The sequence below is a fragment of the Podarcis bocagei genome, assembly GCF_964188305.1.
Source record: "Podarcis bocagei genome assembly, chromosome: 8".
NCBI classification, from domain to species: Eukaryota; Metazoa; Chordata; class Lepidosauria; order Squamata; family Lacertidae; genus Podarcis; species Podarcis bocagei.
This window is the reverse complement of record NC_138133.1, coordinates 47,870,960-47,886,649: the sequence shown is the minus strand read 5'-3', so window position 1 is coordinate 47,886,649 and position 15,690 is coordinate 47,870,960. Positions and strand designations below refer to the sequence as shown.

Here is a 15,690-nt window from a genome sequence, read left to right as displayed (position 1 = left end):
TCCCCTCCTCTCCAGGGTTTTTCCCAAGCAATCTGACACAGCAACTGTGTGTAGCTAACATCTCCTCCACCCTTTTCATGACTCTCCTGGTTCTGGGAGACATGGGGGGGCGGGGGGCGAGAGAGGAATTTGTTGCAGCAGGAGGGGAAGACACTCATGCCTCTTCTGTTCAGTTTCTGTTTCAGTTTCTGTTAATTGGTTCTCGTGGGAAACTTGCAGATTCTAGCTTCACCAATTAACTCAAGCTGGTGTCAATTTACTCTTGGCAGAAAGCCCAGGTCTGCTTGACCTAGAAACTACTCACTCTGATTGGTTAATGAGCAGCACTCAACTCTGTTATCTAGGGATTGCTAGCACAGTTTGATGTGAGGTGTGTTAGGAGTTAGAAGTGCTGTGTATGGTTATGAGAGAGAGAGAGAAAGAAAGAAAGGAAGGAAGGATTTATTTTGCTTTTATTTGTATGCAGAAACTCTGCTGGTTTTATTTTTCCCTTTTAATAAATCCTGTAAATAGTTATTCTGAGTCTAGCTGACTAGTCATTACTGCCGCAACTAGCTTCTTCGCTGTGCAGGAAAACTCTGCTACGTTTGGGCTAAAGCCAATAGGGCTATGCCTGACACTCCAAAGTTCCATGAGGTTATGGGCATTGTGCTGCCAGCCTGAGTTGCGGTGGTGTCAGCATCAACGGCGTTGGTTCCAGTAGTTCCAGAGGTTGTTGTTCCTGGCTGGTTCCTGACCGTGGTGAGCTGGTGACGCAGCGGACAGAAGGACAACAGCTGCAGCGTGTGAGTGCTGGGTGCTGTGGTTCCTGTTTTCTCTCTCGGTGGTCGTGAGTAGCTGGTTCCGGGTTCCAGGGACATCGCTCTCAAGATGGCCTCACAACCAGTTCAGATGGTTTTTGAGCGTCTGAATGACTCCAATTACTTGCTGTGGTCGGAACGCATGCAGGCAGTGCTGCAGAGGGATCGTCTCTGGCAAGTGGTGAGTAAGTTTCCTGCAAAGCCTGATGATGAAGACCTCGATAAAGACCAAAGAGCAAGGGCCACAATTGTCTTGGGGCTGGAAGATTCCCAGTTGCCGTATGTGAGGGGAATCAAGACAGCTAGAGGTGTGTGGCAAGCACTTAAAGAACTCCATGTGCGTGAGACAGCGGTTTCCAAGCTGTTCATTCGCAAGGCATTGTACAAGGCAATGTTACAGCCTGGGGTTACAATGCAAGAACACCTACACAGTTTACAGTTAAAGTTTTCTGCGCTGCAGGAAAGAGACTGTGCATTAGACCAGCAGGAGAAGGTGGCTATTATTTTGAGTTCTCTCCCGGAAAGCTGGGATAATTTAGTTTTGTCTCTAGAAGGCATGCAGGAGCATGATTTATCAGTCAGTTACGTTACTGGGCGTTTGATTGAAGAATGGCAGAAGAGGCAAGAAAGGTCGGTGGCTGCAGAGGCTTCTACAGGTGGGCGGTTTGGAAGGAGTTCTCATGCCGTGCCAGAGGTGAAGCAAGAGCAGCGTACCGGTGAGGAGTCAGCGTTTGCTGTTAGGCGTTGTTTCCGATGTGGGTCTTCAGCGCATCTAAAACGACAATGTCCGGAGTTGGTCAAGTCTCAGTTGCCGGTGCAGGAGCAGAGACGAGATCAGCAGCAGCAGCAGCGTAAAAAGAAATTCTTCAAACGAAAACAGTCGGCTCAGCTGGTGACCGGCGAGGTCAAGATTGCTGATGAGAAACAAGCGGTTTGGGTGGTCGATTCGGGAGCGTCTCGCCACATCGTGAATTCAGATGAATTATTTGTTTCCAAGAACTCAGCACAGCGCAGCCAGGTGGCTCTAGCAGACGGAAGTACTTCCGAAGTGATTTCGGGGGGTGCAGTTTTTGTTCCTTGTCTTCGTGAATGCCTGCAAAATGTACTTTGTGTGCCATCATTAAGGAGCAATCTGATGTCTGTAGATTGTTTGCTGAAAGCTGGGTTTAAAGTGTATTTTGAAGGAGACAGTTGCATTATTAAGAAGGCTGGTGAGATTTTAGGCACTGCTAAGTCAGAGGGAGGCTTGTTTTGGCTTAAAGCAGGATCTCAAGTTGCAGCAGTAGTCAGTAAATCTCAGCCTGCAGTGAATAACAAAGCTATACATGACAACTGTGTGCACTTATTGCATAGGAAATTGGGGCATGCTTGCTGGAAAAGTGTACTAAAAATGTCTGAATTGGCTGATGGGGGTAATTTAAAGAGTTGTAACAAGTACCTTGATTGTAATGTGTGTAAAAAGGTTAAAACCCACAGAGTCTCTTACCCCAGAAGTGACAGAGTTAGTGAGTCACCGCTACAGCTGGTTCACATGGACGTAATTGGTCCATTTGCTGTAAGCAGGGGTGGATCGCGTTTTTCACTAACAATTGTGGATGACGCCACGCGTTATTCTTGGGTTTTTCCCATGAAGAATAAGGGTGACGTGTTCACTAAGTTTAAAGGCTGGGTGGCATCTGTGGAAAGATTTCTGTCCATTAAACTCAGAAGGATACAGACGGACAGAGGTGGCGAATTTATGTCAAATGCCTTTAAAGATTGGTTACAAAAGCGTGGCATTGGGCATAGAAAAACGAACGTTTTTTCCCCTGAGGAGAATGGCGTTGCAGAGTGAAAAAACAGATCTTTACAAGATATGATGTTTGCCATGCTTGAGGATGCTGATTTGCCCATGTCTTATTGGGGGGAGAGCATGCTCACTGCGTGTTATCTCCAAAATAGGCTCTTTCATCAAACAATAGGTACAACCCCATACTTTAAATTGTTTCAGAAAAAACCTAAAATTGACCATTTGCATGTGTTTGGATCAAAAGCCTGGGTATTAATTCCGAAACAAATGAGGAAGAAGGGAGATCCTAAGACCAAACAGTTAGTGTTTGTGGGTTACCAGGAGCTGGGAAAAGGTTTCCGCTTTGCTGAAGGGACAAATGGCATTGTGATCTCCAGGAATGCCAGTTTTTGTGAACATAGTGGCTGGGAGAGACTACATGCCAATACTGAGGTTTGGTTTGAACCTTCCCAGGAGCTTCATGACTCTGAAGGTAAACATAGAGAATCAGAGTCTGAGGGGGAGGAAAGTTCAGATAAGAGCTCTCAAGAAAGTGGAGTTAGCCAGAGACCAGTTGCTAAGCAACAAAAGAGAGGTCATAGTTCTGAGGAGGAAAGTGGGTCAGAAGAAAAATTTTCTCCCAGAAGATCTAAAAGACAAAACAAAGGAGTGCCTCCAGTGCGTTTTTCCCCAGATACTGCAAATGTGTTTAGTGTAAGTGCAGAACCCAAGAGTTTTCAGGAGGTGTTAAAGTTACCAAAAGAGGAGGCAGAGCGCTGGAAACAGGCAATGGAGGAAGAGATGTCCTCTCTGAATGAGCACAAGGTTTTTACACCAGTAGCAGCGCCTGAGGGGGCAAAGATTGTAGGCTGCAGGTGGGTGTACAAACTTAAACCTCTGGTGACAGGAGAGTACAAATACAAAGCTCTATACGGTCTCAAACAGGCTGCAAGATCTTGGAACAGATGTTTCCATGAGGCCTTAGTGTCATTTGGTTTCAAGCAGAGTACAGCTGACAATTGTGTTTATGTACGTGGTACAGGCAGTGATCAAGAGTTTTGTCTGATTTATGTAGATGATGTATTGTATGCCTGTAAAACAGATAAACAAACTAAAAGGTTTGCCAAGCAATTGTCCAGTAAGTTCAAAGTGAAAGACTTAGGCCCGGTTAGGACATATCTAGGGTTGGAAGTGTGCTGGGCCCAAGATGGCAGCTGCCTAATTAGTCAGCAGAACAAAGTTAAACAACTACTGACTACATACAGGATGCAGGATTGCAAAGGGGCAGCGGTGCCTATGGATCCAGGTTTCATAAAAACACTTCACATAGATGAGAGTCCTGAATTTGAACACCCTGATGTATATCACTCTGTAATTGGAAGTTTATTGTATATAGCACAGTGGTCCAGACCAGATATTAGCTATGCAGTAGGCATATTAAGTAGATTGGTCTCAAAACCCACACTAAATGCCTGGAAAGGGGTAAAACAAGTTCTGAGATACCTCAAACAGACAATTGGCTATATGTTACAATTAAATTCTTCCGAGGATGAAATGTTGAGTTGCTACTGTGATAGTGACTGGGGAAATTTGCCAGATAGAAAATCTGTCACAGGACTAGTCATAATGGTCGGTGGAGCTTTAATCAGCTGGCGGTCTCGCAAGCAAGACATTGTAAGTGTGTCATCAACGGAATCAGAGTACGCCGCATTGAGTGAATTGTGCAACGAGGTGATTTATTTCAAGCATTTGTTGGCAGATTTAAATGTAAATTGTGGAGAACCAGTACAAGTTTACATTGATAATCAAGCTTGTATAACCTTAAGTAAAACAGAGGGTTTCAAATCGCGTTCCAAACATATCTCTGTAAAATACCAAAATGTACGTTGCTGTGTACAAGACAATGTAATCACCTGTACTTATGTGTCAAGTGAAGAAAATGTAGCAGATGTGTTAACTAAACCATTGGCAAAGATAAAGAACAAGCGAATGTGCAAGGGTTTAGGTTTGCTGGAAAAATAATCTCCTACATAGGTGTATTTGGAGTTAATTGTTCAGCAGAATCTGTGAGGGGGTGTTCAGTTTCTGTTTCAGTTTCTGTTAATTGGTTCTCGTGGGAAACTTGCAGATTCTAGCTTCACCAATTAACTCAAGCTGGTGTCAATTTACTCTTGGCAGAAAGCCCAGGTCTGCTTGACCTAGAAACTACTCACTCTGATTGGTTAACGAGCAGCACTCAACTCTGTTATCTAGGGATTGCTAGCACAGTTTGATGTGAGGTGTGTTAGGAGTTAGAAGTGCTGTGTATGGTTATGAGAGAGAGAGAGAGAGAAAGAAAGAAAGGAAGGAAGGATTTATTTTGCTTTTATTTGTATGCAGAAACTCTGCTGGTTTTATTTTTCCCTTTTAATAAATCCTGTAAATAGTTATTCTGAGTCTAGCTGACTAGTCATTACTGCCGCAACTAGCTTCTTCGCTGTGCAGGAAAACTCTGCTACGTTTGGGCTAAAGCCAATAGGGCTATGCCTGACACTCCAAAGTTCCATGATCTTCAACGGTTGGACTCATCTTCTGGCCTCCTCTCTGCCACAGGCTCCCCCAGCTCACTAAGTCCTGTTACCATCTTCAGCTTCTGACACCTCCTCCTCCCAGGCTTCTCCCTCTTCTCTCTCTGACCACTCATTGTCATCCCAGCACCAGTCCCCGGACTCTGAGCCTTCTTCCTTTTGGGGGTTCCCCAGCTGGTTCCTCCCACCATTCCTCTTTATCCAACCAGTCCATGATATCCCATGATTCTTTGCGCCAGACCATTCCAAAACACACTGAGTTGAATCCAGATTTGAGGTTGTATTCAACACTGTTGTTCCGCTTGCATAATAGGCTTTTGCTTGCACGATGGAATTTCCTTGTCCTCTCTTCTGCAGCCCCCACCCGTTCACTCTCAAAATGTTTTTCCACGTGGTTGAGAAACCCTATAGAACAGTTTTGTAGGTCCTTGAGGAGAAGTGAGGAAGAAGTCCCACTGCACAAGCAGAAGTCTTGAACAAGTAGAATGGCAGCATTGAATACAACTAGTGCTATTTTTCTAGAAAAAGAAGTGCTGGAACTCACCATGAACATCTCCCTCGTTCTCTTAGAATGGCAATGGCACCCACCTGAGCGTTGTCAGAACTGAGTTCTGGCTGAGGAAAAGCCCTTAGTTTATTGCGCTTGGTCACCGTTGAAATCAGCTGGGCACATTAATAACTTAAGTCCCGGAGATTTCTGTCTCCTAGATTTGAACAGACATATCCAGATGACTCCATGCTCCAGAAGAATGGCTGGAAATGGAGGGAGATGTAGAGAAATGCCAAAATAAAAGGCTGCAGAAAGAATAATCTCATTATCTGGACAAGTCGCTTCTTGTACACAGTAAGAAGCTATTTTAAAATGTCCCCAGGGTTGCAAGTGAGGATTGCTCATAGAAATAAACTCAGAAATCCAAGATTGGGAGCCAGTGTGTACTCACACAAAAGACTGCACAAAAGACCTCAACAAGGAAAATATTTTTTTCTGGGAGGTTGAGATATTTTTAATATTGCCATTTCAGAACTCAGTTTTGAGTCTATTCTTTAATGTAGAGATTTGTCTGTTTGTCATATGTAGAATGTGGAAGGGTATTTCTGGCAGATGGCATCTGTCATATCTGTTATATGTCTTTTGCACCTAGTTGCTACATCTTGGGGTTCCAGTAAAAAGTAAAGTTGATCCAAAAGTCTGCCTACCCCTAACATAGTTGGTAGCAATCAACAAGAAAGTCACTGGAGATAGGAGCAAACATTAAACAACATTTGTGCATGCATCTACAAAGCAACCTCATCGGTCTGAAAATTCTGTACACATAATCTGAGCCTGAGAAAACCTTCTAAGGAAAGTGACACACTCATATTGTAATACAGTCAAGCCTGAAGAGTAAACACACAAATTTGTATTCGAAACTACACACTGTAGTGACATGTCTAGCAGCCACTATTATGATGATGATTTATTAGTCACATAACATAAGCACACCACTGTCACACAATCCTAAGGAATGAAGGAATCCCCATTTAGGATCTGTGAGCAGTGATTAGTGATTTACATGGACCAAGTCTTCAGCACTTCTCTTTTGCAAAGAGAATCCCATGGCAGCTTTTCCCAATCTGCTGCCCCCCAGTTGTTTCGGACACCAACTCCCATCAGCCTCTGCAAACATGCCCTGTGATCAGGGATGATGAGAGTTGTAGTTCAGAACATCCGGAAGACGCCAGGTTGGGGAAGACTGCTCCATGGTATTCATTACATGAAAGGGCACAATACAAATCACATGCTTCAGAAGTCACCCTATGAAATCAGCAGCAGTAGGTGGCTTGTGATGTAAGCAGTATGGAAAGAGCCCAGTTCCCAACCCTGAATCACGCAAAACAAGCTAATATATGTTAGAACAACCTTGGGTCCCCAAATGTTGTTGGACTACAACTCCCATAATCTCTGACCACTGGTCCTGCTAGCTAGGGATGATGTCTTGAATGGAGGCAATCTAAAAAGATGTGTCATTGGAGCATGTGAGGATAACATAGGTTCACTTCAGAGTTGGTGTCTTCTGCTGGGATGAACTCGAGCCAGATTTTGTTCTGGGTTGCTAATGGAGGCAGAGGAGAGGCACTGACAAGGTGTGAAGTTTCCCTCTCATGAAAGCAAGCAAGTGTAGCATAGCAGTCTGGGAAATGGATTCACGTACCTTTTCAACCATAAAACTCAATGACCTGGTTTGAACACCATGGTAAGCCACAGTGTCTTACTGACGCCACTAACTCCATCTCACTAACCTGGGGGGCCTGTGAGTCTGTGGTTTGCCTCGGGTGCCAAAATGTGTTGGGCTGGCCGTGGACACCACATACACCACCACAAGCCCTTTGGAGAAAAGAAGACATACAAATGTGATTAAGAACGTAGAGCCTGCTGGATCAGGTGATGTCACAGCATCCCACCCTGGCATTGGGTGGAATGCTGCAAGCAGCATTCAAACACAAGAGCACTCTACCCTTGATTGATACATAGAATTGATTGATACATGAATTGCAGAAAAGAAGAGAAAAGAAAGAAAACCTAGGTAGATTTTATGACTTGGGGGAAGTTAGGCACAACACTGCTGTATTTTTTATTTTATTTATGTATGCATTCTTATGAGTAGGAGACTCCCTTTCAAAAAATAAAGTCAGGCCTTTGGAAGATTTTGTCACTAGGACTGTGCCACTTGTTCCCATTAGTGCTGGCTGGTGAACGTGGCATGTATTTTTTATTCTAAAATATTTATATTTGCAAACTAACATGTCACAGAACAGAATCAAAATTTAGCATCGCCGTGACTGTCTCTTGTTTCATTATTATCTCTCTGGAAGAGATCTCAAACACCGATGCCCTTGCAAATGTGCTGTGTTGCTTGGTAAGTTCGTTTTTATATCGAGACACAGGGGCTCATATTTCAAGTGTTACTCTCTGAATATTCCACCCAATAACAAATGCAAATCATAAATGTCAGCGCTGAAAAAGCTGGGCAAGACAAAAGAAACCAATAAATGGAATAAACTCAGAGCATATTTCCCTGTTCAGAAAATCCCTCCAATGCAGTAAAACAGCATCATAAGGAAAGTACATCATCTCACCCTACAAAGTTGCTCTCGTGAGCCAAGCTATGGCACCTCATTATCTGTTAAGCCAGTGACTATGGGCACAACCCAGAAAAAGTCAGGAACAAAATCCAAAATGGATTTGGATGCCAATCAAATTATTTGTAATGGGGAGGCTGATTAGTGAGGATTTCTATACCACTTTATATATTTAAAATATATCTAAGAACTGTAGCAAACAACTGAAGCAACAACAAACAACTTACACAAAATATTACAAAAATAAAGTTACATATAAAAATGTTACAATAATACAAAGTTACTAATATTGATGTATTTTATATATATAACTAACTTTGTACTACTGTAACATTTTTATATGTAACTCTGTATTTTTGTCAATCAATTCATTTACCTTCTGACACACCCTCCTCTCAGGCTCTGGGTTCTTGCCCAGGGTCCAAACAAACTTTCAGCTCACCCACAAAAGTCTCACAATGAAAGGAGTTCCTGGAAACAGCAGACATCACCCTAGTCTCTCACTCTAGATTTGCTTTTTATGGGCAGGTCCAAGTTGGATGGTACATCCTTAGGCTGCCCACAGCTGTGTCCCATTCAGCTGAACTCTCCACACCCAGTTCAAGTACAGCAGGTTAGTTGAGTGGTCCAGGGGTCCAGAGGATGGAGAAAGGACCCTCCTCCACTGACAGCTCTTTCCTCACCCTTTGTCCTCTCCTCCTCCTCCTCCAGATGCTGGCTGAGCAAGTGGTAGCTCAGTTGCTTTAGATATACCTGTCAGGTTCTGTGCCTGTGTGGCTTTCCTCAGCAATTTCTGTTTCCCTGGGGATGCCATGTGTCCTCTTTTTTCCAGGACACACCCTCTTTTTCAGGGGTAAAATTTGAGACAAATCGCATTTAGAGCCAGTGTGGTGTAGTGGTTAAGAGTGGTGGACTCGTAATCTGGTGAACCAGGTTCGCGTCCCCGCTCCTCCATATGCAGCTGCTGGGTGACCTTGGGCTAGAAACACTCCTCTGAAGTCTCTCAGCCCCACTCACCTCACAGAGTGTTTGTTGTGGGGGAGGAAGGGAAAGGAGAATGTTAACCGCTTTGAGACTCCTTCGGGTAGTGATAAAGCGGGATATAAAATCCAAACTCCTCCTCTTCCTCCTCCTCCTCTTCTTTAGTTGCTTTGAATGACCATCACAGCATCCTCCTTTTTGCTCTGCAAATTAAGGCAACAGGACAAACTGTAGTCTGTGGATGCCCTTCCACCTTTCTGCAACCTATGATACCACTGGCCATGAAGACTTGGTGGCAGAGCTGCAGAAACTAACAGACATTCAGATGATCAGAATCAAATTGTTCGTCTGGGTCCCTAACAAGGACATCACAGAATGTAACAATGATAACTGCACCTTCTCTGCTGGGTGCAACATGGTTCAATTTCAGAATGTTTACCATTCAACATCTATATATGAGGCTGTTGGCAACATTCTGCAGACTAGAGGCACAGTATTGGTAATGTCTTTACAGTCTTTCTAGTCTTGAAGTTAGACTGCTGCAATGCAGTCTTTGTCAGTGTGAGAGCCAGTGTGGTGTAGTGGTTAAGAGCGGTAGATTCGTAATCTGGGAAACCGGGTTCCCATCTCTGCTCCTCCACATGCAGCTGCTGGGTGACCTTGGGCTTGTCACACTTCTTTGAAGTCTCTCAGCCCCATTCACCTCATAGTGTTTGTTGTGGGGGAGGAAGGGAAAGGAGAATGTTAGCCACTTTGAGACTCCTTAGAGTAGTGATAAAGTGGGATATCAAATCCAAACTCTTCTTCTTCTTCTTTGCATGGCCAGCTGTAATACTATTAATAAGTACAGTAAAAACAGGAATATACTTGCAGAATTGATAACTGACTACTCAGTGTGAATTTATTGCCTTAAATTAAAGCAAGCGAAACTGTTTTGAAAGCTGTAGCTTAAACAGGATAATTGTTCTGTCTCCTGCTTTTTACCCTGACATTTGCCAAAACTCATGACTTAATTATTTTTATATATTCTATAAAATTTGGGTTTTTTTGTACGATGCATGTGGAGATGCAAGATTTTCCCCTCCCCATTCCTTTTTTGATTCTAAAATGAATATAATGAAGTACCAATGGAAAGTAATCAGGTAGAAGCAGAGGAAAACCTCCCAAAATAAGGGCTGGAAGCAAGTTGTTTGCTGGGTGAGGCACCTTACCACAAGTAGCAGTTTTCAGGTTACCAACTTATAAATCAGTTCCTGTAGCTGGGAAAATTTTACTTGTGGCACCAGAACCTGGGCATTTTCCATTGTTGCCCTTAAACTTTGGAATATCCATCCTTCTGTCATATGTGAAGCATCATCAACTATTTGCTTTGGACATCTTATAAAGACTAAACAAGAAATCCTTGTAAGCTGCTGAAAGAACAGGTGGAATTTAAGTATTTTTTGGTGTGTGTATATTATTGTGGTAGAGCTATTTCTTTTAACAGCACCCTGGCTGGTAGAAATATACAGAAGTTTCCCTTATAATTGTGATTCCAAGGCAGAAAAGGCTTCAACTCCTAATCTTCTACTTGGCACAAGAGCCTCGCCAGAAAATATCTGGCAACCCTAGGCGCACAACAAGAAGTTCAGCTTCAGTTGCTGACTTGGCAGGCTGTGCCAAAAAAAAAAAAAAGTGGGGGGGGGAGGGTTGGCAACCCTGACTCGCACCAACGTATTTGAATAATTATTAATAAAAATTTTATTATTTGTACCCTGCCCATCCGGGTGGCTTCCAACAAAATATAAAAAATTATAAAACCTCAAAAACATTAATTCAATTTCTTAAAATGTAAAACAACATTGTAAAATGTAAAATAATTGTAAAACAACAATAGCAACCTCAAGGCGGTTTACAAAAATAAAATTCACAACTATACTTTAAAAAACCCCCACAAAATATGGCATGTGTGTTTCAAATTAATCCCGCGCCCTTTCAAGCCAAGAAGGAAACAGTGCATTGAAGGAGACAGCAAAGATCCCACTTGAAACGGGACTGAGGGTTTCGCTTAGACGTGCTTTGCCGCACGAGCTGGAAGCCTGCTTTGCTTCTCGCGACTTGAAAGGGAAACGCCAGGCTCAGAAAAGAGTGGGCTGGACCAATGATGCGAGGAAATGGGGGGGGGGGGAGGCAGGGGCGGGAATAGATCAACAGAGAACTTCTCTCCCGACTGCCCCCTCCTCTGGGGCTGTAACATTTGTCATCGCTCGAAGGAGGTCGGGTAGGAACGTACCATTATCGCAGCAAAGGGGTGCGTTCGCTAACAGTCATCACGGGCGCATTTTCCGGACGGCAACGGGGACCATTCCGTTTGATAACGCAGGTACCTGGAGCTGAGTCGAAAGCCGCGCCGCGCCGCCGGGGCACGGTGGCGCCCGATGTCGCCGTTGGCCAGGACGTTGCTCCATGCCCTCCCCTGTTTTGAGAGTGGCGATGGCTCGGCCCAACGGGTAACCGCTTCCTCCTCCACAGCTCGCTGCTGTTCTTCCCAGGGCTTTGCCGCTGCTGTCGCCGCTGTGGCCTCAGAGGCGGGAGGGGGCAGGAAGGAGGAGGAGCGGGGAGCCGCCGCGGTGCGCGCCGAGGCCCGTCTTCGCGCGGGGGCCCAAGATGTCGGTGGCGTTCGCAGCCCCCAGGCAGCGGGGGAAGGGCGAGATCACGCCGGCTGCCATCCAGAAGGTGGGCTGAGGGGCCTAGGCCGGGCCAGGCTGCCGAAGCCGGGGCTGGGGCTCATTACAGGGGGGCGGGTGAGGGAGGTCGGCGTCCTGGCTCGCGCCTGGGGCTGCTCGGGACGTTGGGGGGCCCCAAAAGTAGTCCTTAACCGCTTTAATGTGGCGCTTTACCTTTCTCTTTCCCTGCCCCAACACTTCCCCGCTCAATGGAGGGGTTGTAGTTGTGGCAGCCCTGCGAGGTAGGCCGCTATTGTGACTTCCCCTATGAAGGGGTTGGCGGGAGGGGTAGGGTGGAGGTGACTTGAATATCCAACACAGCTGCACCGACTTTCCACTTTGAATAGTAGTAGTAGTAATAATAATAATAGTAATAATAATTTATACCCCGCCCATCTGGCTGGATTTCCCCAGCTACTCTGGGCAGCTTCCAGCAAAATCATTCATCAAATATTAAAAGTTTCCCTAAACAGGACTGCCTTCAGATGTCTTCTAAAAGTCAGTAGTAGTAGTATTGTGGCTTGCATTCGTCGAGATAAGCAGTGTGGTTGTAGTAGTGGGTTTAAAAGTGTGGGATTAGGACCTGGGAGACCAGGGTTCAAATGCCCACTCCATCTTGATGGCCTCTGGGTGGCCTTGGGCCAGTCACTGCTTCTCAGCTCAGCCGAACTCAATAGGGTTATTTGAGGGTGGGTGGGGGTTAAATGAGGAAGGTGGGAACCATGGCATGCCACTTGAAGGCCCTGAAGGTAGGGTATAAATGAAATAAATAATAATAAAATGTTGGAAATCGGGAAAGCTCAAGCAGCGGCCCCAAACAACATAATCATGGAGTGGAAGGGAAGCGTAGAGCTAAATGGATTATAGGGGAGGGGAAGGAGGAGTGCATTAGCTGGAATTGCTCAAGAAATTGCAGAAAATCTTGTTACATGCATGTGAAAATGTCAGAGATGACCCACTAATTATAAGTGATTCTCTCTCCTACCTCTCCTCCCCACCCCAAAGGCCCACAGCATCCAGCATGTTGCTAACTCATGATCTACTGAGCTGGGGGGGGGGCACAAATCATTATTTACTGAGTAATATAAGAGCAGGCATTCAGGATTAACGCAGTGGTGAAGGCAGAGTATAAGAGAAATCATAGCTCTTACCTACTGTTTCAGTATGAAATTGGGGAACAGTTGAAATTAAAAGTACTTGCATCTGGAGGTGTATGTTTCAGCTGAAGTACTTTTACAGTAAGTTAAGTAGTTTAGAAGAGTGAAGATTTTAAAGAGTTGCTGTAAGTTAAATTGTTATGCTTCAGGGGAAATGATGGAAAAGGAGGGTGGGCTGGTTATGGATAGGTTAGTAATAGGGTATGGGACTGTTAAGATGCTAAAGATATATTTGTGATGCAAAAGTACTGTTGAAAACTTGAGAAACCTGATGGTGGAAACACTTGCAGAACTGGAAAGATCACTGTGGAAAGCATATAGATGTTATGGTTTCTGGTGTTGCTTAATTCATGGCAGTGGTAGTTAACTAAGAATTTGATCGTCTGCATTCTTTTGCTGACATTGAGGCTACAGTTTTAACACCAATTCATTGAAGTCCCAGAACTGTTTCTAAATGGCTGAACTAGAGGTTACATTTCTTTTTGGGCATGGTGGATTTTTCAAACCATACAGTTTCATCTAAAGTCACATCCTCCCCATCTGCAATTTGGAACTAATAAGACTGGTCTATCAGTGGTGGTCTCACAATTACAATAAGATAATATATGTGAAGTACTTTCATTTGCTCAAACTGGTGCTTAAGTATTGATTCTGTTTAAGTAAACTACACAATTTTAAGTTCTATATTATCTCTGGTAGCTAACTTCATAAGTGCAGAATCAAGAATTTGATGCTTTTAACTAACTGAAGTAATAGTAGTTATAGTAGAATTTTTTTTGTCTTTATAGTGACTGCATAAGACAAGAAAAATGAAGTGAAAGCAGAAATTCCTATTTTTTTTCCTTCTAAAAATTATGAGTAAATAATTATTATGGGGGTGGGGAGGGAAAGGAATAATCTATGTATGACTAGGAAAGTAAAGTGTTTTACTGCTTCAAAATACCTACCGTAATTGCCCACACTTATTCAAATGAAGCTTCTTTGATTTTAGGTTGTCTGACTTTTCTAATTCTGTCATTCTTAATACCACTATTCAAGTTTGAGTATGCTTAAGATTGTTGTAGAACTTGAAGTTCTTGATAGCTAAAAGGGACACTGGGAAAATCAGTTACATAGTTGCTGTACCCTCCCCCTTATTGAGGAAAAAGTACAACAGATAAATAGTGGTGGTAATGAAGCTGAACTCTGGATTCCACAAGAGGGACCAAGAAAGTTTATGATCTGGGTTGAAAAGACAGATTGTGACAAAATCTAGCTCCAGTTGAGATCAGTAATCCTGTTGCCATGATAGGCAGCGACTCTGAAAGGAGGAAAAGGTCTTTTGCTAAACTTTCAAAAAGAAAAGAGATTTGGAAGAATAGAGTTCAGTGGGTGCTTGAATGGATTGACTTTATTGAGAATCTGTTTTATTATTACAGATGTTGGATGAAAACAACCATCTCATTCAGTGTATAATGGACTACCAGAACAAAGGCAAAACTTCAGAGTGCTCTCAGTAAGTTAATTACCTGAATGTAATTCATGTTCACTCTTGCCATGTTCACTTTAACCATGCTCTAAAATAATGTGCTGTGCGTACAGAACAGGTTTTTCAGGTGCACAAAACACGTTATGCAAGCAAGTGCATAATCTCTAACTTCTGCTTATATAGCATTATTGTATAGTATTGGTTGTTACAAGTAATATTTTTTTCTGTTCAGTTAGCTTGTTAGTATATCTCAGACATGTCCAACCGGTCAATTGTGATCAACCAGTAGATCACGGGAGTAATCCTGGTCAATTGCGGAAATGTTGTCGCCTCCTGGTGCTGGGTCCCGCCACAGCAGGAAATGCTAGGCTGGACAGGATGCGCAAGGGATGTTGCCCAGCCTGGCCGTGGCAGTGGCAGCTACAAGACCCAGCGCGGGGGGCAACATTCCTTGTCTGCTTGCCTGCCCGCCGGCCTGGCTGCTGTAGCAGCCCCAGCACTGGGTCCCTTTGACAATGAGGGGAAAGGTGGGAGGGGGAAGGAGGGAGGGCAAGTGTGATCGGGATCCACATCAGCTGTGTGGCTCCCTTTGACGGAGGGAGGAGGGGGAAGGAGGGATCGGGATGCGCATCAACTGTGCAGCTCCCTTTGACAGGGAGCGAGGAGAGAGAAAGGGCTGGCTGGGGTGAGGGAGAAGCCGACTGGCTTCTCAGAGAGAGACCTTTTGCCTCCCCTTCCTCCCCCCCCATTTAACCCCCGCGTCCAGTTAGCCACCTCCTTCCACACACGCACCCCACGCACACTCCTCACCCCTCCAATGACAATGGGTAGATCACTGCCAGTTTTTTATACTGGGAGTGGATCGCAGTCTCTTGAAAGTTGGACGTGCCTGGTATATCTGTTTTGTGACAAGCACATACATATGTGTGGGCCATCATGGTGTAAAATTTTGAATAGGCAAGTTAAGACAATGGTGTGGTCCCTACAACCAGCATTACCCAAAAGACCTCATTCAACTATCAACCATCTACACAGGAATGTACTTCGGATATGTGGGAATACGGCTTTTAAGAGCTTTAAGATGTCAGAAGCAGCACCTAGAAGTGGTGCCTAAAACTAATTAA

General features: G+C 44.3%; 1 protein-coding gene across 1 annotated transcript in view; it reads left to right on the top strand.

Annotated features, from left to right (window-relative positions):
• The first annotated feature begins 11,755 nt into the window (after window positions 1-11,755).
• Window positions 11,756-15,690, top strand: part of SS18 (SS18 subunit of BAF chromatin remodeling complex) — a 23,681-nt gene continuing 19,746 nt past the window's right edge. The window contains exons 1-2 of the mRNA XM_081206072.1: window positions 11,756-11,951; window positions 14,517-14,593. Of these exons, the coding sequence (XP_081062198.1) occupies window positions 11,883-11,951; window positions 14,517-14,593 (146 nt within the window). The 5' untranslated portion in view covers window positions 11,756-11,882. The remainder of the gene's footprint in view (window positions 11,952-14,516; window positions 14,594-15,690) is intronic.